Genomic DNA, 26061 nt, shown 5'->3' on the forward strand with positions numbered 1-26061 from the left:
TGTTGAGCCCCAGTGCTTAGGCTACTGCCCTCGTATTACCTGCACATTTCCACCAAGATGACTTAATACAAGTTCATGTGCAATCTAGAATTGTGACAGGTTTATTGGCACAGATCACACTGCGGTGGGCATGTGTTTCGGATCTGACTTCACTGGAGAGAGAGGGTAATCAATGTTTTTCCACCAATGCTGTGGAGACAGAGGAGACCTGAAAGATTATACTGTAGCTACCTCACACTTAATCAAAAGCTTTTTACCCCACAGGACCTGAAAATGATCCAGACATTAGGCTAGCCACAGATCAAATTCAAGTTTTAATCAAGGCCAAGACAATATAGAAAAACTATTCAAAAGTTCAAGACCAACATTTATTATCAAGAATGGATAGTTATTCTGTGCTTGCATTTTGGTTTGAATATTAGATGGCTAGCCTACAACCACCGTTCAATGGCTTTTCCAGTTGTCTTGGCTAGTCCATTGTCATCAAACCTACAGCTGTTTCAAATTCTGAAACCATTCTAAGGTGTTGGTAAGAATGAAAGGACTGGTGGATGGCTGGTGTCACGTGTCATGCCTCTCCACCGTGGTGAGCTTTCATGGCAGCTAGGGGGATTTCTCTCCCAACCTCATGCCACACATTACAGTAGATATGGAAAACGATCTCCAAGGGCACATTTAGCTACACTTTCCTCTCGCTCTCCCTCTCGTATTTCTCCTTGAAAGGCATCACCATCGGGTGAAGATTTCAAACAACTGCATCCCGGAGAATCTGATGGCTTGATGGCTGTCGACAGTCTCTCGCTGACTCAAGTTGTCCATGGTTTTTTGCATGGGGGCCGGTATTTTCCCTCCCTGCCTTTTCACTTTTGGTTTACATTTCTTTCATACTTTGGCTTTCTCGTCGTGCATTCTACTCAGCAGCGTAATTGCAGTCTGGTCCACAGGGAGAGATAGGGGGATGATGAACCATGCTGAACTAATTGCCTGGGTCGTAGTCAGAGTAGAACTCCTAATCTAGGATCAGGTCCCCCCCCCTGTCCATGGAATCTTGTTCATTTTGATCTAAAAGGCAAACCTGATCCTAGATCAGGTGTTCTTATGAGACGTAGAACTTGGCAAGGAAGCTTGGATGTGGCAAAGTCCAAAGGTCTGAGTGCCTCATTAGTTTGGTTGGTTGCAACACTTTCTCCTACTTCTAGGATTTCTTCATTGAATACAGTGGTCTGGCTACTGCAAGGATACACTACTAAAACGTTCAAAACTGAGGGAAAGATCCCTCTGAGGGAAATATCTCTGTCTCCGAGTTGAGTGAGGGAGATGCAGGCGCAACTTTGTGGCCATGCACATTCACCATACTCTACATCTAACCAATTCGTCCTACTCCTATTTTCACTTCTTCTCCTATGCACATTTTAAGTCAAACTTTCAATAAAAGAGCACTGTCTGAAGCCTAGCATGTTAGTCTTCCACCTCTCAGAATGATCATTGGTCGAGACAGGACCTCCCCACTTGATAACTTACACATGTGCGCAGGGCAGCAACAATATAAACGTCAAGTGGGAACATTCCTCCCAACAGCCCTCATGATGGCTCTTTAAACACCTCACACTTAGAGAAATATACACACACAAACTCCAGGCAATTAACTACCCTTCAGTGTGAAGGCTATAAAAACAGGATAGTTGACTGTCATCTTTAGATTCAGCTTGATAAACATTCTAAAGTCAAATTATGTTAGACATTCATGTACATCGTTGGATAATAATGTAATCATCTTCTTCTTCGATATGTCGCCTACCACCCAGTCACCCTACTAACCCTCCCTCCCCTTCTCTTTGGGACTGTCCCCGTCCCTCTAAGTAACTAAATAAGTTACCTACTCCTGACCCAGTCTCGACGAAGCAATGACAACAATCACATTTGCAGGCCAAATAGATTAGACTAGGCTTCGCCATTGAAGCCAAGGGGTATGCAGTGCAGTCAGCAGTCCAAGTGACCACCCAAGAGCTTTAGAGATGGGCAAAGTAAGGCTTTGGATACACCCCTTTTGAGCTTTTCTGACATATCAGTAAGACAAATCCTAATTGGTGGAGAAAAGGGAGGGAGGCGGGTGGAGGTTGTATTTCTGTCTCTGCCCTCCGCAACACACACACACACCCACAAACACCTCTCCCGTTCTTGCCCTTTGCCTCTGGTTCATAGCTCTTTTTGGCTACAAAAGACTCGGCTGACCTTTGATGAAGGGTCAAGTTTTATGTTAACATGGTTTGCGAGGTCATCACTTTTCTAATTGTAATCCTGTAGGGTTCTCACACCATGATAGATAGTTATCTTCCAGCAATTCTATTGTAATATGAATATATCACTTCAGTACACATTGATAAACATAATATTGAAGTAATATACCCTCAAATGAAAAACCTTCGCAAAGGAATAACAGATTTCATAGGGGCTGATCAAATCTGTTAGTTGTTTATGGAGTTTGAAAAATCAGCAGTAAAGTGACTGCTGTTTCAGATCTATTGTTTTATAACCCTCCAATCTTCCACTCTTACCAGCCAAAACCAAGTCATAAATGTTGTGTAAGCATTTGTAAATGTGACAAACCATGAGCTCCAGGATCTGTTACTCCTCTAGGTCATGGTTTCAACACCATCATACGTGCCTCAAAACGACCTTGGAGTTTTTGTTTTAGTACAACCTTAGATTTGAATGGTTTGTTTCAGTATTTTTTGGTCCAACACTGAAATGATAGGGCATGGGAGACTAGTCAAAATTATAATTTCGGCATTGGTAAAATTACATAAAAGTAATCAAAATGAGCCCTCAAAAGTATTTAAGGTTTACTTAACAGGCTTGAAGGGACTCATTGAAATGAAGTTAAATGCACCCTTTACCTACCTTCAATGACAACCCCTCAAAAGCCATAACAATTCAGCCCTACTTGAGATGCAAGCCACCTGCGGGATTCGAGTGTGTGTGAGTGTGAGTATGTGTGTGGGGTTTCCCTGCAGCCTCCCCAGGCCCATGGGATTAGTCCATTGGAGAGAGGGCGAGAGGTCTGCCCCCACGTTGCCTGATGAGATGCTTAAGCCTTGGGAAACTCACACCACCCTCCTAGGGCCCTTTGGTGCTAAGGGGTAATCTTGCCTTTCTAATGCCACCTACCCCCCTCAAAACCTGTTCACTATCCCTTTCCCAGTAAAAGGAAGTGACTGTGAAAAGGAGGCTTTACTTTATTGGATATTTTTTTTGGGGCAGCGTTAACTTTCTCATTTTGCTCAAAGCTTAAACACTGTTTAAAAAGGCTAACCCCAAGTTAGCTTTAAAGCTTTAACATTGTTCTTGTCACCCATATATCCTGGTGAAGTCCACAACTGTGTTGTGGTCTGATTGTGGCTCTTCCTCAATGCACCATGAGACTGATGACTGAAGGACTTGTAATGTACCTGTATCTCAACTCTCTATATGCTTCAACAAGATCCAGGATGTTTCACAAGCCTGCCATGAGATGCAGTCATGCACCCGTTGCTGCAGGATGGATCCATGGCAGTATGTTATGCTATGTGGGACCTTCCTCCCTTCAGAGGAGAGATGACCCCTAACCATGTTCAGCCCGTGCTCATCCAGCTTTCAGCTTGCCAACTAAACACAAAGGTAGGATGGATTTTCCACAGTGTCCTCAGTCACTCATCTCTCTCTCATTTTACATTTTACATTTTAGTCATTTAGCAGACGCTCTTATCCAGAGCGACTTACAGGAGCAATTAGGGTTAAGTGCCTTGCTCAAGGGCACATCGACAGATTTTTCACCTAGTCGGCTCGGGGATTAGAACCAGCGACCTTTCGGTTACTGGCACTACGCTCTTAACCACTAAGCTACCCCCCGCCCCTCTCTCCTTGTCTTGTCTCTGGCAGAAGGTCTAAGAGGTTGATTAAAGATTGACACACCTGCAAACAAAAGCCTCAGCTTTCATCAGTACACTTATTAGAAGTTATGAATTTGCTGCAGGTAATTCATCTAAATGCTGCAATTCCTAACAGCCCAAATCCTAACAAGAGTAACATCTTTATGTTAAATCCTCAAGTTAAACACACATCTTAAGTAAGGATTCCGCCCCCAGTGTGTATAATCTGGGATGTTTCTTCTCTTACGAGAGAAAGTATGTCAAATATGCCCGTCTCCTTGTCAAAGCCAGTCTTTCCCACCTATTGGAGAACTCAAGGAAGACATAACACCCAAGCCTGGGCTTTGGATGAGCTGGGTTCCAAAAACAAATCAAGCCCAAGCTCAGGAATCATCAACACGCACCCAAGAACAAGAGGAGAAACCCTCCAAAAGATTTGTGGCATGTTCTATTTTCAATTCTTTCTTTGCACGAGACAAAGACAAGTGTCAAACAAACCAGGAGAAGAGAGGATGGAAAAAGGAGGAATAGAGCGGGTGGGGGGGATGGTCAGCGTTGGGGTGGTGGACGATTTTTCCATTCACGACACCCAAACAACCCCCCCACTCCACCTCTCACACTACACAGAATACATTAATATTGTTAAGCATTGGCACAGTAGAGGAGAGAAGGGATAGGAAGAGAGAGGGAGAAAAGAACGAGAGAAAGCAGACAGATAGAAAAGACAGAGAGAAAGAGAGAGAGAGAGAAAGATAGAGAGCGAGAGAGAGAGAGAGAGAGAGAGAGAAAGAGACTCCTTGGTTAGCACAATGTGCCCAGTGACTCTAGTTCTGGGATCTTCAAACAAACCTTCTCTGGGTGTCATGGCGACTGGGCAGAAATGGCATCAACTGTTATATTAGCTGAGCCTTCATCGCATCCTCAGATCTTACTGTTGTATGACCGCGCCACTGTTCGCCTGTTAGTGGGGGCTCCTAGCGCAACAATGCGGCCATCGCCAAGGTGACGCGGACTGGCGTTTACAAGGCAAACATAGCTTGACTACGCCAACAAGCTTTGTCGCACATTCCCGGTCTCGCTGTACGGTAGTTAGCCTAGCTACCTCCCCGCTCTGGCATCTCTTTTTCCCAGCAGAGAGAAAGAAGCAGGGTGGCCATTGAGAGAGGAAAGCTGGGCTTTGTAAAGGCTAAAGTCCAAACAGCCGAGTTAAACAAATTAAAGGGGATTGGGGGGTAATGGTGAGGGAGGGCCCCATTGACACAGCTTCACAGCTCCTCTTTAGCTCTGTAAACCACTGAACTCCATCAAAGACTGGTACCAAGAGAGGGTGGTGCTGACTTACTACACAACAGACTGGTTACTGGGAGTCCTTTGAAAATGGTACCAAGAAAGGCTTTTGACTTACTACAGAGTCTGTACTACAGCCTGGCTCTTGGAAGCACCTTTCAGAGTGTAAGGGATTGGGGACAGGATCGGGGGACCTATGTGGGACTGTTTTCTATAACATAAAGTAGTAGATGTGATAGAGCCAATCCCCCCACCATTAACTGTGTGGTGTTTCGGTGCCAAATGTGCTTGTCGCCATCAATGTCGTTGCTTCTGGTCAATTAAGCAGCATCGAGTCTGCTTCTGGTGAGCACAGCAATGATATCGCTGAATGGAATACGATGGATGGTGCTTGAAAGGGTACCACTAGTCCACAAATCAACTGAGGGCCTTCAACTAGCTCCCTCATGAGATACAATTGTTTGGCATAGATTGAGATACCACATCCATGAAGGACACACCCTCTTATACTCCACATACTGTATAGGTGTGTTTTGGAGCTCATATTACTCTGGGAGAACCCAGCTTTAGAGGGTTTTTCATGATCTTTAACCGTCATGAATGACTTACCTGGAGAGTAAAAGATTATAGGACTGAGACTCAATATAACACATAACTGAGTGCATTTAGAGTTTGGGTCTGGCTTTCCCATTACTGAAGGTCTGAAGGTCTATACTCCCTTTACTAGGCCATTCACAGCACACTGAACTGTACTGAGAGCTGTAGAAAGAGAAAAGGGAGAGGGACCGATGCTCGTAAATCTGGAAGAGAGACAGACTTATTACAGTTGGGTTACGAACACAGAGCAGATCAAATGGCCTTGCAGACCGCAGCGACCCCGGAGAAGGAAGGCGGGCTCACCGCAGGAAGCCGACTTAGTCTCCACCAGCTTAACCCTTCGTGTCTCGTTGCGGATCCGGTCATCCGTCTTGTCCACCAGGTGTGTGAGGTCATCGATGATTTCTAAGAGGGAAAGGGAGAAGTGACAAAGTTAGTTGGAACAATGCTTCAGTTCGATATCAGTTACAGTATATCTCAAAGACCACAAGAATTCAAAAAAGTATTATTTTATTTAGATTTAAGAGCTCCAACAGTCCTGTGCTCTCGGCACTCGCTAATAAAATCACCCTTAATAGAAACGCTACAGACTTGGAAGGAAACAGAGCCTATATAGGGGCTGTTGGCAGCCTCAAAGAGCCCTCGAGACAAAAGACAAGAGCGATGGAGGGGGGGGGGGGGGGATGTGTGAAAGCACTCTTCTCCCTTTCAAAATCGTTCAGTAATTCCTGAATCGACGCTGGCTTTAATCAGTGACTCTAGTGTGATTTAATGGCCGCTCGTGGAACAGACGCCGGCCGGGCGCTGCTGCAGTACAGTAGGACTTCCTGTCTTGAAGTCGTCCAGCTCGAGGCCTGTGATTCATAACGACGAGTTGCCGTGGTGACACGACAGCCACCGTAGCCCACAACTGCTGGAGACCACCCGAGACCACGACATAGGTCACTGCCATCCAACACTACAGCTCAGCAACATCCCAGCAGGCAAAACTGGTTGAGATGACGTCATAATGAATGTAAAACTGGTCATTTAAAAAAACGTCATTTCAACCAGTTTTGCTCCCTGGGGAATGCTGTGAGTATTTACATATTCAATCTCTTCACTCGCGGCAATAGCCTGTTTTTGTATGACATTGAGTAAACTGTGTTTCAGCGGCGAGAGCCTTTGAAAATGTTCCCACTGCTGTACTTGCTATTCAACTCATAGGCGGAGTAAAACAATTACTCAACAATGAAACACAAACATTAAGAAATATGAGTGAAAAACTGTCAAAACAGCACGGCTCATTGCTCGAGTTCTACATTAAATTATTTATTGCTAAACAGAATCTAAATTATCCATTTCGTCTTTGGCGTTTGAGGGTACGTCTGTAGATCGAGCTGTGTGGCACTGGCTCGTCATTTGTTCAATTCAAGCCTCGATGATAGGTCCTCTCCAGTCTCCAGCAAACCTTTGACAGAATAAAAAATGCTAGGGGCACGAACAGTGACGTGTTGTGGACTGATTTTTTTTAAACAAACTGAGGCTGAGGAGAAAAATACCAACTGAACTGACAGAAACTTTGTTCAAATATTACCCATTTTGGCAAGTTGGAGGTTTTTCAGGAAAACCTCCATGTCTGTCTGAGAAAGACAGACATGTCTAAGAGAGGGTTTTCTAGTAAGTTACAAAATTACTCCAATTTAATTTGCATCCGTCCTGTGTAACAGCAACTAGGCTAAATTATGAAATTCCCACGAGTGAGTTCGCAAGGTCATAATCAGAGTTTTCTTATCTCTAGGTAAGTTGTCTTTCCTAGTTCGAGATGCCCCTTCGCCAGAAAGAAAAGATGTATCGGTAAGTGGCGTCATCAGTGTTTGACAAGGGAACCTGCTTTCGGCCCAACTCAGATAATTAAGTTCTGGATAATTTGGGTGAGGCGGGTCAGGCAGCGTCAGTTTTAAAGGGGCAAAGTGCGGCGGGGAAAGGAAAGGGGCGACGGAGAGACGTGAGACGGCCATGTGTAAAACATCTCCTGGGACATCCACCTCATCCTAGCATGAGGCAACAATTTACGAGCAGCGAAAGAGAGAGAAAGACACCAAGAGAGGGTCTTACAAGTTCGAGCAGCTACCCCTTGGGATAGGTATAAAAAAAACGAAACCACTCGCTTTCCCTCTGCGCTCCAGAGACATAATTCCCAATTTCCTAATGTAGCACGTTGCTCCGATACATGACAGCTGCTCCCCCTGGCTCGGACCGGGCCTATCAGCCACACCACAATACAGGGCCTGTTCCAAACCAAGGTTGTTTATTTTAAATGCTATTACACTGGATAAACCTCCAAACCCACAGTGTGGGAGAGAGCACAGAGTCGTAGGCTCATACTCACATAGTGATGTCATTTGCCCTGCTTGCAGTTTCCGGTGTACTCTAAGTGACGGCTTGCACAATGAGACCCCCACCCCCCTTCACATTGGGAAGTAGAGGAAGCCATCTTTCTACACTCTGAGCAGGCACCTAACGTTAGCATCAGAAACAGCGGAACGTGTGCTGAGGTCTGCAAATCACCGCCCTGTCCCACACCCCCTTACTAAACCCCATCTCCCCCCGGTCGTCAAGGACAAAGAATGGTAAACACGCTGGTCGAACAGAGCCTTTTGTCTGGATGTCAGTGATCAGGCTCTCTTTAGAATACAGCCCACGGTCAAGGCGAGGCATTATTGCTAAGAGTCTGTTAGACAGTATCTCACTTTGAGAATTCAGGAGTAATACATGAGACAGAACACACACAGTCACACATACTCACACTGAAGCTTCTTAACTTAAATGGGGAAAAAGTTGGCTGACACTGCTGTTTGTGTCTAGTTTACTATTCAGTGCACAGCACATCAACAAGTCTAATGAATGGATTTCTCCACCAACACATCCCCACAGACACATACCAATGTTAAAGCCTATCAGATTAACCTAAAACATCTAACAGATGGAAAAACTCAAATCAAAGACTTTAAAAAATGCTGATAAATGTGCCCTCGATATTCCAACTTTTTTAAATAAAGGGACAAGTGATTGCAAGTCGGATGGAGAGTACATTGGGGGGAAAAAACAAGAATAGTTTCATTAACAATTAAGACAACTTCGGCGTTCTTCCTTCACTGTGGAAAGAGACATGAATCTATCAGCATCATAATATACACTTAAGTAACTAACTACACTTTTCTTAATTACTCTACGCAAAGATATTTATGTCCTTGCTACAACGTTCCCCAATAAAATGCAGGAGGCAATTAGCAAGTTCTTAATGGATACCGACTGTTTCCATTGTCACGTCATTTGTTTTGCTAGAAACACAATTAAAAACTCCAGGCGCAGTCGCTTGGGGGAAAGACCGGGTGGCTGGTTGTTCTTCAGCCAACAGACAGAGACAGCAGTGCTGTTGAGATTACACGGATGCGTCGACTGACAGGCCAAGTTCACAGCCCTGGAATGAAAAAAATAAGCAACTTTCCTTCCCGAACACCAAAATAAACAGCGTAATCCTGTCTCTTCCAGAAGGGTACACGCCATTGTCACCTTGCATTCCTCTCTTTCTATCGCTCTTTCTCTCTCAACTACATTCAAAGAAAGGAAAGCACCGTCACATGAGTTTTATTTGCTTTCAGGTTGCATTATTTGCCTAGTCTTCTCTGTCTGTCCTTTGTACAGGTTGCAGAGGTGGAAAGGTGTGTAGGCATGTGAGTGACGTCATTTGACACGGCAATTCCCCAACCACACTGGTGCACCGTAGAACAACGGCCGTTGCTTCTGACGAAACATGACGCCGCCGAAGTCTCTGGAACTGGAAGACACCAATAGGACACAGATGTTGTTCTGCAATGACGTTACCCACATCTTTACTTTCTCCTCCGCGGCCGACTAGACTGCGCCATCTCAGAGTCCCATCATTTCCTGTCCAAGACAATTACACTGCTTCTCTAAACAATGTTTCTGATTGCCTTTAGATCCAATGCCAGCTTCCAGCTTCCTGTCTCAAGACACAATAGTTAACAGGTTCATTTCCATCCCTGTTGGATCGTCATCTGGATGGAGAGACTGAGAGACTTCCTCTCCTCTGTACATAGGGAATGGTGATTTGTTTTGTGTCATACATTCTAGGATGAACGCCTTAGTTTCAGTATTGGACGGCCAATTGTTTTGGGAGGTCAAAGCAGCAGAAATCCCTTTGAGGAATAGTGTTTGTCATGGACAATGTTCTCCTTCCGTGTCCTGTCACTGGCTCTGACAATGAGATGTTCATCTCAGAAGACACAGAGCAGAAGACTCACATCATTCTCCATTTCCTTGTCTGGCGTCTCAAATCATGTCTCACGCCTGCAAACAAACATAGGATGATTGGAGGATATGACCTCAAGGTCCAACATTACCGGTTCTTGCTCATCCAGATCCAAGATCCAAGTTTATTACACAACTGTAAGCAGAGAAGTACTTAAGGTCCGGTACTAACAAAAGCAAGGAGGCCATTTGGGAGCAAAGGAGCAGAGCTGGGGCCTTGGCGTGGGCGCCAGTTACGAAATGGAGTGGAGTTCGTCAAGGGGCAGGAAGTGCAACTGAATGAGGCGTTGGTTCAGGTACTGGGGTCTGTCAATGCAGCGTCCTGGGAGGGATTTCCTCCTAGTCTCACCCTCCACAGGATGTGGTGTTGGGCCGCAGGCCAATAGGAATCCAGTACCGCCAGCAGGAGCTGTCACGGCAGAGTGTGTAGAGGAGGCAAAGCAGCAGTCCTAGGCTCCATGTCCTCTCTCTCTCTCTCAAGCTTTCTCTCTTTCTGCACTGTGGAGAGTAGCACAAGCCCCCACCGCAGACCCTGTCTCTTGTAGGCTATTACAACAGGTCTCAGATCACTAACATCAGCCCTACACAAAACAAAGGGCAATGTCGCTATTCCAGCGTGTTGGAATCCGAGATGAATGAGAGGGGACTTACTCCCTCCCCAACCTCCTTCATATCCCTCCAAACACCCAAGTTGCTGACTCATTTGTACTGGGTTTGCTGTTGCGGCTTTGGGGCACCATTCTAAACAGTGACACCCCACTGGCTCCAGGACACGCTGTATTAACTGTGTGTGTTATTGTAGGATGCCTTCCCAATCCGATGGCCTGGGCACAGAGAGAAAGAGAGAGAGCGAGAGAGCTGCTTGTTTTTCAAACACAAACCGACTTGGCAGGCACTCATTTCGTTGCACTTAGCCGAGTGATTTCTCCTGAGGATATGACAGGCAGAGCGCTCCACTCTACACTCTGAGTCCTGGGCCCGTGTAGCTAGTTACCCACCACAACTGTTACCAATTGGCCCCAATATAGGAGGAGAGGTCCCTGGTTGCCAAGCAAAACACAACACTCCTCTGTCGTTACTGGAACTTCACTTGGCGCACATTGTGTACCCAGCACTCCGTTTGGATGATACACTGTAGTGCCGGGCAATTACAGTATTTACAAGAAGTTGTGCCTTTTTTTGTCCTCTTTTTCTTCTTTGACTTTTCCCCCGCCTCGATGCGCATTGTAAACAAACGCACCCGAGGGGCTGCTGAGTGAGGATTAGTAAGGGCTGCACTCACAGCTCTGAGCTTTATGACTTTATAAACTGACAGCGAAACCCGGAGAGCAACGCTGAGCTGTGGCCAATAATGTGGAGAAAAAAACTCAAAACGAGCCATTTCGGTCTCAATAAGAAGGACTTGGGTAAAGAAACAGTGCAGAAAATGTGTTTTGGCCAATCTGACATGTGGGAAGTAGAATAAATAAACAATGGCACTTTCTTCTCCTAACAACCATCTATCGTAGCTAGTAAAAAAATAGCTGTCCGTTTATTTGTTCATAATGGAGTGTCTATCGAGGTTTACAAGAGTACTTGCTGATGGCAAGTTAATGCCTTGATTTCTGAACTGGATCCAAAACCAACAACATGCCTCAAGACATTTTTATTCATGATGAACAAATGCGACCACAAAAATCAACAATAAACACTACATTTGGCCTGTTAGCGTTGTTTGTCCAATGATTTATAAAGGGTTTGTAAAGCCTCTAAGGCTCTTAGAAGCTGAAAAGTGTGTGTAGAATGGACTGCTTAACACAACACACAAACGAGAGGGGATCGATTGGCCTTTACCAAGGCATTGACAAATGGCACCTTAGGCCACCATGAAATAGCCTTGCCATGAGGTCGAAGATATTTGTGAGAGTATGTGTGTGTGCATGTGTGTGTGTCTGTGTGTCTCTTCCTCCTATGTGTGTCAGTCATTGTCTATAAGCAATAACACTCGCCAGGAGCTTTTTGGAGCTGAAGTATCTCCATGCGTTTCCTCCCAACATCTGGTCTTCTGAAGTGCCTCAGCACATGTGCATAGATTAGTCTCACCGCAGGGTTGGAATTGCCCCTGCCTCTATGAATCCACTGCCCTCCACCGAGCACGACGGGCTCCAGCACCATTTACCCCTATTTACCCAGAAGATACATCGTCAGTCGTCACGCGGACACCCAAAATGGATGTCAGGTTGATCGATGACTCTGTTTAAGGTGGAACCTCCACTAGAAAGAATGCACTTCAAAGAGCAGCCATAGACATCCCCATCACTGTGCCTTTCACTTTGACGAGTACAGTCGTATCCCGTCACTGTGCCCTTGCTTTGACGAATTAAAGTTGATTTGGTTGGGGGTCTGTCTGGTGTTAGCGAAACAGGAAGTCAGGTGAATTACGGAAGTGGTTCTCAAACCTCTCTTCAGGGTCCCCCAGACGTTTCACCATTTTGTTTTAGCCCTGAATTAGCTCACCTGACTCACTTAGTCAAGAGCTTGATAATGAGTTGACAAGTGGAATCAGGTGTGCTAGCTCTGGAATAGATGAAATACATGGAAATGCTCTAGGGGGTCCCCGAGGAGAGGTTAGAGATCCACTGAATTAGGGAGTCCAGCAAAGGGCAGTAAACAGGACGTTGCCTGGTTTGACCACATTGTAGAATGACTAGGTGAGGGGCTTATGAGCACTTGGAAAGACTACATCTGTCATGTTGTATTATCATGTCATTCTGCTGTGGCTCTCTGGGGGTGAATCCCCAATGGAACGTGCAAATCTGAACCATGTGGAGAGTGAAAATACATTGAGCATTTTTCAGGTAAACGCCAAACCTCCCGTGCCTAACATCGATGTTCTTGGAGCCTCATGGACGTTCTTGGAAATCATCTCAAGGGACATAAAAATGTAAATGATGCCTCTTTAAAAAGAGCAAAAACCCAAAGCGCAGGTCAGGCACACAGCGGAAGTATACTGTTACATTGGCAGGTTCTCAGAACCAAACCTAGGTCTTTCATACCCACCAGGGCACAGCCATTCAGGATATTGCTTCAGAGGGTTGCCAGATTCCAGATTCATCCAGCATCTCCCCATCATGGCCAGGTGCCACTGAACAATGAGAGTGTGATGAGCATGAGGGTGCCAGCAGAAGAACGGCCCAGAAGCACGGGACTCATGGAAGGGGAACAATCATGGGCACGGACCCACAAAACCACACATCACACTTTATTACCAAGACCTTGGAGGAGGAGGTAACACATTGAAATGGGAGAACATTTCACTTTTGCCTCCAAAGGCTCAGATTAGACCATGGTGCTGGCAACACCAGGGTTGTGGGTTCTTGCAAGAGCCACATCAACTAAGAATTGGTTGACAGTTCTGTAAATCGTTTTGCTAAATGACCATGCTATTATCATTATTAGGGAAAAGCGGAAGAGTACAAACAGGAAACACAATCACTGGACCGATTTCAGATTTCAGAGGGCACAGACGCAGTAAGCATTAGGTAGTTTCCAGGATCTAGCATCGTCTCGCTGGCCTGGCACAGCAGTACTGTAAAAACAGCCTGTAGGTGTTGTCAATGTGAGTGTGCTGTGTAAACACCACCCGCGGAGACTGTATGTTTCTCACCCACAAAACAAAATCTGGACTAAGTTATTCTGAACCCCTGTGGAGCTGAGCTGAGCTTCCCGGCAGTACACTGAGTGTCTGACTGACTGCTAAGGGTTATAGCGGGACTTTGATGTGCAGCCAGGGCCCGTTTAACCCGGAACACACACACATTCTGCCAGGACCCTTGTCTGGGTCCAGAGTGAGGAGTAACCATCCATAATAACGCCAAGTCCCTCCCTGTCCATTGACAGTGGAGGAGGAATAGAGAGGAATGACATGTCTCAAACAGAACACTATGATGGAGACATTTTATTATGGAAAACTGATTCCACCGCCAGCTGTTGTTTAGCCACTCAGAGTGCAGGAATGTGTAACAAGAGACAGTTTTGGTATTGAGTATTAAAAAAGTAGACAAAGGAGACAAATCTGAGACTGACTCATGTGAAGAGAGGCCTGAGTCAGTGACATCTATGAGCTGAGTAAGACATTAGGGGGCAAAGGGGTAAGGTCAACAGGATGTACTTCCTAGCGGGCCAATCTGGTTGAAAAGACGTCACTGTAACCAGTTTACAACCAGAATCTAGCGTCGTTTTGCATGGGTTGCCTTTAGCATGACTGCCCTTTAGAATGGTTCCTTCCATGTCATAGGGCTCCAAGTACCAGTAAGTTACCACAGTGCATCTGAAATCTGCTGTTGATCTATGCTGTGAACTGGGTTCAAAGTTTTGATTGGATCTGAAGAACTCTATAACACCTCTGATAGGGGTGATATCATTGGCTTGTAAAAGTTCCATAGCACTTCATAGAAAGACTAAAATAACAGCAAGCAGGTGAAATAATTAAGTCACCTTCAAACATACACAACAAGTTATTTTCTCTTCTGAAAGCTTCCCTGAAGCTATTTTGATTTATAAGTGTATTACTTTAATGTATGATAACATTATAAACTGTGGGTTAGAGAGAGAGAGACAGAGAGAGAGAGAGAGAGGTGGGGATACTATTGTGGTCCAAGTCCCTCTATTAAAATGGAAAAAACCCACGAACTTGGGCGGTGGGAGGGCTATTTGTGCTGTTGTAGCTCACGCCAGAATAAATGTTTGGGCACAGTGTTCCTGAAAAAACATCCATACAGGAAAAAGATCCCCCCCATGTAGCTTCTGGACACCAAGGAAGGCATTTCACCACCAATACATGCTGCAAGCGTACGCACACGCAAACGGATTCACGCACATACGGGCACACGCTCGCGCACACACACGCTCATGTACTGAACATACATAAGAGCAACCTATCTAAATGCCATCACATAATGTACATAGGAAAACTAAGTGAAAAGAAGAGGGGTTTTGGGGAATATTATGCTGCAATCGTCTCCACAGCTGCGAGTGCAGATGCTGTATAATTACAGAATGCACTCACCGCTGATGAGGAACATGAGTAGGTGGTGATCGCTTACAGACAGGGAAACCTCCTCTGAGGTACAAAATAAAATTAACAAACCTTAATTGACATTTTACGACTTTCCCTCCTCCCAAAACCTCCCCTCAAATCCACAACCCAGTCCCCACATAAGAGAGTCTCTGAAAGCGAAAAACTCCCATTTCATCATCAAGACCGTCTCAGCTGTCATCTCCTCTACTGCCCACTGGTGGAGAGGTAGCTGAATTACAGTGCACTGTTACGTACAGGGCAGCAGCCAACCAACACAATGACCAGACAGTCAGTGTCCTCAATGCACTGACGTGGATGTGTTTTTACAGGTTCTTGTTTTTGTGTTCAAGACGCCTCTGTATAGATAACATATCGTTAAGTTGTGACTGAAAGGTCAAAAAGGTAGTATGTACAAAGCTGATGTTCCTTCATTTATGGCCTTGGCTGGCAGAGAGCCATAGAAACAGAAGCTGCAATAGGGAGGGAGCGGTATGATGTCGAGATCTATCTGTATCTGTCTGGACTCTGTCCTCTGCCCCAGCAGGTATCAGCTACCATCCACACGCCAGTCAGTGCATGAACCGGCTGGGAAGACAACTCTAGATCATTCACCTTGTGTCTACTCTACTTCACCCTGATAACAGAACACAGACATGTAGGTACAGTAACACAGTGGGGTTCCTTTGCTCTCCCACAACATTTAACTTTGTTTCTTTTAACACGGTGAACACAAACACTTATAAACTTTGATTGCGTGGATCATAGCGTAATATGCACTGAGTGTACAAAACATTAGGAACACATTCCTAATATTGAGTTGCACCCAATTTTGCCCTCAGAATATGCTCGATTTGTCGGGGCATGGACTCTACAAGGTGTTGAAAGCGTTCTACAGGGATGCTGGCCCATGTTGACTCCAATGCTTCCCATAGTTGTGTCAAGTTGGCTGGATGTCCTTTGGGTGGTGGACCATTCTTGATACACATGGGAAACTGTTGAGTGTGAAAAACCCAGCAGTGTTGCAGTTCTTGACACACTCAAACCGGTGGGCCTGGCACCTACTACCATACCCTGTTCAAAGGCACTTAAATATTTTGTCTTGCCCATTCACCCTCTGAATGGCACACATACAAAATCCATGTCTCAATTGTCTCAAGGCTTAAAAATCCTTCTTTAACCTGTCTCCTCCCCTTCATCTACATTGATTGAAGTGGATTTAACAAGTGACATCAATAAGGGATCATAGCTTTCACCTGGATTCACCTGGTCAATCTATGTCATGGAAAGAGCAGGTGTTCCTAATATTTTGTACACTCAGTGTATTATAACTGTTTACTTTGTGGGAATTCTGCCTTTCTCTCATGATGTAGGCCTACATTAAAAATATTTGTACAAATCCTGGTTGGAAAACGGAACAACAGTGACTTAGAATCAAATGGCAACAGTATTAAGCCAAAACCAAAACAGATGAGAATGATAAGATGCTAGCCTAGATCAAAAGGATTTGGTTGTTCATCCGAGTGTAGTCGATCTGAGAGACAACAAAGAGAGCGAACTTCAACGTTCAACAAAACGAGGCTAAAAGAGCTCATTTGTGAGGCAAAACTGGTTTTGAAGCTCACCGTCCTGTTATTACTGCCGCTAATTTTATTAAAACCTCCACTCAATCTGTTTATTTTCTGGATTTCACACATAGGAGAGCCCAGATAATAGATCAAATAGACTGTACAGAAAAAGGATTTCCTCTTTTGAAGCATTTCAAAAGCCTCACCTTGGAAATACTCATCCGCCGCAGTTTCAAAGAATCATATTATGATTAAAGCCTTTGAACTGCTCTTTCAGTCTTTGATTGTGATTATGATCGGTTGTGAGTCACTGTGAAGAGTTGAGGGTTGCATGATAGCCATTGGTCATATCGTGGTGTTAACTCAGATGAGTGATCTTCATGGGTGATGTCAGACACTTGTTGCAAAGGACTGGATTCAAACGACTACAATGTTCCAGTATTACTGTACGGCAATATGAGATGGATTTAATATCATGCAATATCTAATACATACATTACATTATGGACGCAAATCACACTTGCCCCCAAAATGTACTACAGGACCAACTTCAAATCAAACATAATAAGTCGGCTACAACTTGGCAATGACACTCCCCTGACTTTTACTGACAAATAGACAAATGCCATTTAAAGGTGCTTAGTAAGGTGTCTTTACAGATTAATAAACAATTCCACTATCCCCACCAATTCCACCGTAAAACATGTGTGCGGCGCATGTTCAACAGCCTATAGAGGCACGCATTCCCATCACCGAGAGACTGTGAACAAGCCTGGCGTATGAAGTCCCCCCTCATCACATCCTCCACATTTTCACTTATGGAACGACGCCCTTCAAAGCTCACCAAAGACTTGAGACGCTAATGAAGCATTCCCTAATTCAAACATGAAGTCTCTCTCTCTTTTCCTTGCTCCATCTCCCCGTTTCTGTGCATCAGCTGTGATGAATGACTTCTAATGAGACCCTGCTGTGTGGTTCAACTGGCTGCTTCTTCCAAAGCCTCTCCCTCTCCCTTTCCCTTTCCCCCCCTCTCTCTCTCTCACACCCTCTCTTTCTCTCTATGGATGAAATCATTGGAAAATGACCCATCTCTAGGCTGCCTCGTTTCAATGCCATTGCACAGTGTGTTTCTAAGCTCATGCTTAACACAGAGTTAGATTTTACTGTGTGACATTTACCCAACCTCAACCCTCTACAGGTAGCTTGTGCCTCCCCTCAGCCACCCTCTCATACTCATTGAACCTGACCTATTCTCTAATCCCAACCTGAGTGTGAACACATTCCCCATATATTCCATATGTGTGGCATGTTAAAAAGTAATAGCGGTGAATATTCTCTCTATTAAAAGGAGAGTAGATGAAGGTCTCTGCTCTTTAGCCCTGCTGAAATGGGAACCACCTGCTGGACTGAGGTGGTGGGTAAGTCTAAGCCCTTCCACTCGTTATATGGGGTGACCCACTTTACCTCCAGTCTGGTGGCGAAGAAGGGCAGTACTTTAATACTTTTACTCCACCGAGATCCCCGCGGGTTCCAAACCGTTGGATGTGGCTTCCAAACCGGAGTGGTTAGCGATTAAGTAAACAGAGTGGGAGATTTGTTCCCGCTGTCACTCACGTTAGCCAACGAGGCCCGGCGGAGCCAAGCGAGAGCGGAGCCAGGGCCAAAGTAACATTAAATTGCAGGGAATCCTTTGCCCTCCGCCAAAGGGAAAGTGCCAGATGAAATTGCAACCTCACCACATGGCAAATGCACTTTCATTTCCCCATGCGGCAATCTGCGATGAAGCCCTCCTGGGGGATATTACAGAGTGATATTAAGACGTTAAGGCCAGTTTGGCGTTAAATCGTACACATACCACTGTGGTGAGGTAATGCTCCTTAAAAAGTAATAGCAGTGACACGAGCATGTGAACGAAGGTATGGTAATCATAGTGTTAACCCCTTAGCTTCTGAGGAGGGCTAGTGAGGTTGTTGCTTTCAAGGCACCTTAAGATAAGTTCTGTGTCAAACACAGGGAGGTTGATCGATGCTGAAATTCAGTCGAACCCACACTATAGCAAAATGCAAGCTTTAAGTGAAGGAGAAGTGACAAAACATGATGTTTTATCTCAGTGCAAGAACAATAGGCAACAGGACTCAACCATCTGATTGATGTTTGGAAAGTAACAAGACAAATTCACAATACTGGAGTGTGTTGCGTAATCTAACAGCAGCCATTTTAAAACCATTATGCCAGCTAAAACCATTTAATGTCATCTAAGACACTTTAAAGAGGCAGATTACTCAAAGACACGGTAATGAGAACGACTTGAACCATAAGTTTGTTTCCAAGCATTTTCTCATTCTAAAAACAACCAACTTGTTAAGAGGGGGTGAAATCATAGTTGACTTCCCTTACATGGAGTTTTTACTGCTTATTAGTTTGTGTTTTTCCAAGGGATAAAATACACAATTGATAGTTTGCGAATGAGTGTGTCATTGCCAGGCAATCTGGATGTGGTTGTTGAGAGAGGAGGACTGAGGAGCCTCTCCCACTGACTCTCTGGGCCCAGGACAGGGCTCTGAGCTAGGGGACATCTGGAGGTGATCTGGGGCCCCGCTGGGCCCAGCTGAGAAACAGACGAGGTGCAGATGATCAGGATCCGGGCGACACCTTGGTCTCTGATGCCCTGCCCTGGGCTGCTGCTGTGGGGTGGTGGGGTGGGGTTGTGGTGTGGGGTGGTGCTGTGGGGTGGTGGGTTGTCTCCATCAGAGAGAAAAGGTGTGTGTGTGTGTGTGTGTGTGTGTGTGTGTGTGTGTGTGTGTGTGTGTGTGTGTGTGTGTGTGTTGAGGGCGCCCGCCTGCGTGTGTGCGTGCGTCAGACCAACATGTTGGACCAGAGAGCTTCTTCCTCAGTCTCCACTTTCACCTACGCCAAAGTCGGGACAGGTGGTCGGCCGCTACTGGTTGATGAATAACTCGCTGAGTAACTCTTCATACTGGAGTATGAGACAGGGAGAGGCAGCCAGCTAATCCTCACATCCCCTTTAAATCATTCAAAGACGATCATCAAACACACGTATCCCTCATCCCTTTAAGACCAATAACATCCCCACAGTGAGGACCGTTGTCAGCTATCAGGCTTTTTAATTGCTGACAAAAGTGTCAGGAGAAAAGTTGGCACTTTTAATTGTTTATTCGAGGATTGTGTGGATGTGTTATTGCAAATGCTGTGCTTAATGGGTGATATGTAGGGTTGAATTGTCTTGAGTTGAGGTTTCTTTCAGCTATTCCAAGCACAAATAGCCATAGAAAGGCTTTGCCTCTCCCTTTAAAAGCAGACTCAGGGTAATTCGATCCATAGGGCTCTATAGCACTGGAAATCCCTTAGCCAACCAGAACGAATTATCAACAAAAAGGGGAAAAAAGGAAGATCAAGATATACAGTACCAGTCAAAAGTTTGGACACACCTACTCATTCAAGGGTTTTTCTTTATTTTTACTATTTTCTACATTGTAGAATAATGAGTGGCGCAGTGGTCTAAGGCACTGCATCGCAGTGCTAACTGTGCCACTAGAGATCCTGGTTCGAATCCAGGCTCTGTCGCAGCCGGCCGCGACCGGGAGACTCATGGGCGGCGCACAATTGGCCCAGCGTTGTCCAGGGTAGGGGAGGGAATGGCCGGCAGGGATGTAGCTCAGTTGATAGAGCATGGCGTTTGCAACGCCAGGGTTGTGGGTTCGATTCCCACGGGGGGCCAGTATAAAAAAAAAAAATGTATTCACTAACTGTAAGTCGCTCTGGATAAGAGCGTCTGCTAAATGACTAAAATGTAAATGTAAATGTAGTGAAGACATCAAAACTATGAAATAACACATTTCGAATCATGTAGTAACCAAAAAAGTGTTAAACAAATCAAAATATATTTTATATTTTAGGTTCTTCAAAGTAGCCACCCTTTGCCTTGATGACAGCTTTGCACACTCTTGGCATTCTCTCAACCAGCTTCACCTGGCTTTTCCAACAGTCTTGAAGGAGTTCCCACATATGCTGAGCACTTGTTGGCTGCTTTTCCTTCACTCTGCGGTCCAACCCAAATCACCTCAATTGGGTTGAGGTCGGGTGATTGTGGAGGCCAGGTCATCTGATGAAGCACTCCATAAATCTCCTTCTTGGTCAAATAGCCTTTACACAACCTAGAGGGGTGTTGGGTCCTTGACCTGTTGAAAAACAAATTATAGTCCCACTAAGCGCAAACCAGACGGGATGGCGTATCGCTGCAGAATGCTGTGGTAGACATGCTGGTTAAGTTTACCTTGAATTCTAAATAGATCACTGACAGTGTCAGCAGCAAAGCACCCCCACACCATCACACCTCCTCCTCCATGCTTCATGGTCGGAACCACACATGCGGAGATCATCCGTTCACCTACTCTGCGTATCACAAAGAGACGGCGGTTGGAACCAAAAATTTCCAATTTGGACTCATCAGACCAAAAGGACAGATTTCCACCGGTCTAATGTCCATTGCTTGTGTTTCTCGGCCCAAGCAATTCTCTTCTTCTTATTGGTGTCCTTTAGTAGTGGTTTCTTTGCAGCAATTCTCAAATGACTGCCTCGCCTGGTTCACCAACTACTTCTCAGATAGAGTTCAATGTGTCAAATCGGAGGGCCTGTTGTCTGGACCTCTGGCAGTCTCTATGGGGGTGCCACAGGGTTCAATTCTCATGCTAACTCTATTCTCTGTGTATATCAATGATGTCGCTCTTGCTGCTGGTGACGCTCGGATCCACCTCTATGCGGACGACACCATTTTGTATACATCTGGCCTTCATTGGACACTGTGTTAACAAACCTCCAAACGAGCTTCAACGCCATACAACACTCTTTCTGTAGCCTCCAACTGCTCTTAAACACTAGTAAAACTAAATGCATGCTCTTCAACCGAACGCTGCTTGCACCCGTCCACCCGACTAGAATCACTACTCTCGGCGGGTCTGACCTAGAGTATGTGGACAACTACAAATACCTAGGTGTCTGGTTAGACTGTAAACTCTCCTTCCAGACTCACATTAAGCATCTCTAATCAAAAGTTAGATCTAGAATCTGCTTCCTATTTCGCAACAAAGCCTCCTTCACTCATGCTGCCAAACATGCCCTCGTAAAACTGACTATCCTACCGATCCTTGACTTCGGCGATGTCATTTACAAAATAGCCTCCAACACTCTACTCAGAAAATTGGATGTAGTCTATCACAGTGCAATCCGTTTTGTCACCAAAGCCCCATATACTACTCACCATTGTGACCTGTACGCTCTTGTTGGCTGGTCCTCACTACATATTCGTCGCCAAACCCACTGGCTCCAGGTCTATAAATCACTACTAGGCAAATCCCCTCCTTATCTTAGCTCACTGGTCACCATAGCAACACCCACCCGTAGTGGCCGCCATTCCTTCCAGTTCTCTGCTGCCATTGACTGGAACGAACTGCAAAAATCTCTGAAGCTGGAGACTCTTATCTCCCTCACTAACTTAAGCACCAGTTGTCAGAGCAGCTTACCGATCACTGCACACAGCCATTCTGAAATTAGCCCACTCAACAACCTCATCCCCATATTGTTATTTATTTTGCTAATTTGCACCCCAGTATCTCTATTTGCACATCTATCATTCCAGTGTTAATACGAAATTGTAACAATTTTGCACTATGGCCTATTTATTGCCTTACCTCCATAATTTACTACATTCGCACACACTGTATATATAATTTCTGTTGTATTTTTGACTTTTTGTTTTGTTTACCCCATATGTAACTCTGTGTTGTTGTTTTTATCGCACTGCTTTGCTTTATCTTGGCCAGGTCGCAGTTGTAAATGAGAACTTGTTCTCAACTGGCTTACCTGGTTAAATAAAGGTGAAAAAAACCCCAAAAAAACATGAAGGCCTGATTCACGCAGTCTCCTCTGAACAGTTGATGTTGAGATGCGTCTGTTACCTGAACTCTTTGAAGCATTTATTTGGACTGCAATTTCTGAGGCTGGTAACTCTAATTAACTCATCCTCTGCAGCAGGGGTAACTCTGGGACTTCCTTTCCTGTGGCGGTCCTCATGAGAGCCAGTTTCATCATAGCGCTTGATGGTTTTTGCGACTGCACTTGAAGAAACTTTCAAAGTTCTTGAAATGTTCCTCATTGACTGACCTTCATGTCTTAAAGTAATGATGGACTGTCGTTTCTCTTTGCTTATTTGAGCTGTTCTTGCCATAATATGGACTTGGGCTTTTACCAAATAGGGCTATCTTCTGTATACCACCCCTACCTTGTCACAACACAACTGATTGGCTCAAACCCATTAAGGAGGAAAGAAATTCCACAAATTAACTTTTAACAAGGCACACCTGTTAATTGAAATGCATTCCAGGTGACTACCTCATGAAGCTGGTTGAGAGAATGCCAATAGTGTGCAATGCTGTCATCAAGGCAAATGGTATACAGTTTTTTGGTTCCTATATGATTCCATATGTGTTATTTCATAGTTTTGATGTCTTCACTATTATTCTACAACGTAGAAAATAGTAAAAATAAAGAAAAACCCTTGAATGAGTAGGTGTGTCCAAACTACATGAACTGTACATGAACAAGTGCTTTTTTATCCTGCCTCTTCTCTCAAAGCTGTTCACTCTTTGGTGGTGAAGCGAGCTAAACAAGGCCACATTAAAATCTAGCAAATTGTGTTAAAAGAGTAAATGATCATTAAAGTTAAATTAGGGTTAACCGCATTGTAATGCATTCCCATTCCTCAGTGTGTTTTGAAAACAGCTCGCTTTTAATCTGTCATCTCGTTCATATTCCGCTGCAAATGACTGTTTAATATACTTTTTTATACACATATGCCACTATCACTCATATTTGTGAATGTGCCGGAACCTGCCTGTCTCTGCAATGTACGTTTACACTGCACTGACATTGTTGGTGCAAAAAAGAGAGAGAAAAAAGACTGGTTTGGAAAAGAAATTAGACTTTTCCTAAAGAATTATATTTACTTTCCGTACAGTTGTCCTAACATGACAAAGAATGTGAGTGTGAGGAGGTGTAAAATCTCCCTCTCCGGGTCGTGCTTCGCCCTCTCTGTCACATAGTTTGCACACCCATAGATCACTCCTCTTTGCTGCCGTCTGGGAATTCCTGCCAGTTGCCTTTTAACATGGGTCTCATTTCTGCTGCTAATGTGTGTGTGTTCGTGTATGTGCGTGTGTGGCTAACGACTGTCACGAGCGGAGCGCCACATTCGTTCCAGATGTATAGCAGCTAATCAAAGCCAAGATCCACCGAGCAAGACTGCAGCCTGGACCGATGGCGGGAATACCTCCCACATGCTTTATGGCATCTATAAAAATATAAAATAAAAATACAATAAAGCTGAGAACTCTCTCTCTCTTGCTCCCTCCTCTTTCTCGCTCTTAAAGACAAAAACAAAAGCTTTTATCGAGGTTGCTGAGCTGCGACAGTATTTAAATGGTTAACAGTAGACTGCCATATGCACAGGGAAAACAAGTTGTTTAGCCTCGACCACAATACAGATCTACACAGAGATAGTCTGTGTATTCTTGGTCTGCTGTTTCAGATCCCAAACTTCATATGAATCATGGGAAGTGCCTGAGATGAGAGGAATGGCAATACTGTGTCACCCAAAACACAAACAATTCCAACGTGTATAACACATGGGAAAGCCCCGACCGATGCCAGGTATGACCACTTTTTCTCCAGTGTCAGTGTCGCTATATAATGCTGTTGAATGTGTGACTGGAGAATGAGCCTATTGGCACTTCTCCAGTTCAGCCACAGAAGGAAACATTAGACACTCGTTTAGGTATGTGGCCTTTCTTCACAAACCACCATTGGCAGGGGAGTCCATGCATTGGGATAATATCTCTTTAAATCACTTGTTGGTTGAGGTAGTACTACACTAGCCTGGTCCCAGATCTGTCTGTGCTGTCATGTGCGGTCACGCCAATGACATTAGGAGCTGGCAAGATGGCACAAACAGATCTGGGATCAAGCTAAGGTACAACTACACAACCTGAAAAAGTTCCAGAGTTCCAAAGCTTGGACTTCCATGAAAAGGATATGACTTAATCAATCCTGACTTGTAAACTCTTTAACACATGAATTGCAGTTTGCCGCCAAGCTCTCTCCTCTCTCCTCCAGCTGGACTGTGTCTTTGTTATCCGGACCACCACATCTTTGTCACAAACCCCCTCTGAAAAGAAAATAGGAGAAACTGACCAAATGCCTCACGAGCCATTGGTAAGACAGTGCAAGACAAGCAAATGGAACCTCAAAGACGAAGCCATTGGGAAGTGAAAATAGTGAAACCATTTGCAAATCAGGGACATGGCACATGCAAGGCCAGCAAATGGAATGTGCTGTAAAGAGTGAATCAATCTCACAGGGAAAACTTAAGTAGACGTTTGATTGATGAAGCTACCTTCTCCAGAGACCCTTTGAGTTCCCACATGCTAATTCACTAGCGGTCGCAAACGGAGGATCATTCATCACCATGCGGTCGCGGTCGCTTGCCTTTGCCTGAATCCCCTTCCCCGCCTCATTGTTACTTTGTCCCCTTCCACTCTGCCGTAGTGACACTGTGCCCCAGACAGAGACGGATGCAACCACCATCGGATGGGACAAGGAGGAGATGGCACATGATTGATCGTGTCCAGGTCAGGATTTGTAAAACAGGAGGCCCGTCTAGCATTTTCCCGCCTATTTTTTGTCACTCGATCACAGAGCAGTGTCATTATGAATGGGGTGGGCAGTGAATTCACACTCCTACAGCAGCGCTAGTCTGCACAGTAGACATTCCCAGATAATGTAGACATTATCCTAGATAATGACGTAATTTCAACCAGCTTCTCCCGCTGGATTGGTTGTTCCCAGTTCTTGCTCAATTACAACTTGATCACATTCGTCAGATGATATCTGTGAGAAAGAAGCAGGAGAGAAGCTTAACTGCTGTGAGATATTTAGAATACGTCATTTCAAATGTCCTTTTCCAAAAAGGCTATTAAAATGACTGCACATGGAAAGACCTGTGCAGCTCACCACCTTCTCACCCAGAGTTCTGTCCACAAACCTCTGGCAAGTTCCCAGGCCTTTCAGAAAATATTTTCCATCTGAGTCAGAAGTTTAGAGAGTCACAGTCACCAAGTGGGCATGAACCCGGTTATAAAAGCTGAGGCTAGGTACTGATCTAGGATCAGCTTACCCTCCCCAAATCCTAACCTTAATCATAAGGGAAGAAAATGTCAAACTGACCTTTGATCAGCGTCCCTACTCTGACCTATAAACA

General features: G+C 44.9%; 1 protein-coding gene across 1 annotated transcript in view; it reads right to left on the reverse strand.

The window, feature by feature from the left end:
- The window catches only part of LOC311131268 (syntaxin-8-like), a 47776-nt gene that overhangs the window by 1168 nt on the left and 20547 nt on the right, over positions 1-26061 (reverse strand). Inside the window, exon 7 of the mRNA XM_084164138.1 lies at positions 6096-6197. Within this exon, the coding sequence (XP_084020264.1) occupies positions 6096-6197 (102 nt within the window). The remainder of the gene's footprint in view (positions 1-6095; positions 6198-26061) is intronic.

Source organism: Coregonus lavaretus (genome assembly GCF_964263955.1).
Source record: "Coregonus lavaretus genome assembly, chromosome: 6".
Taxonomy (NCBI): Eukaryota; Metazoa; Chordata; class Actinopteri; order Salmoniformes; family Salmonidae; genus Coregonus; species Coregonus lavaretus.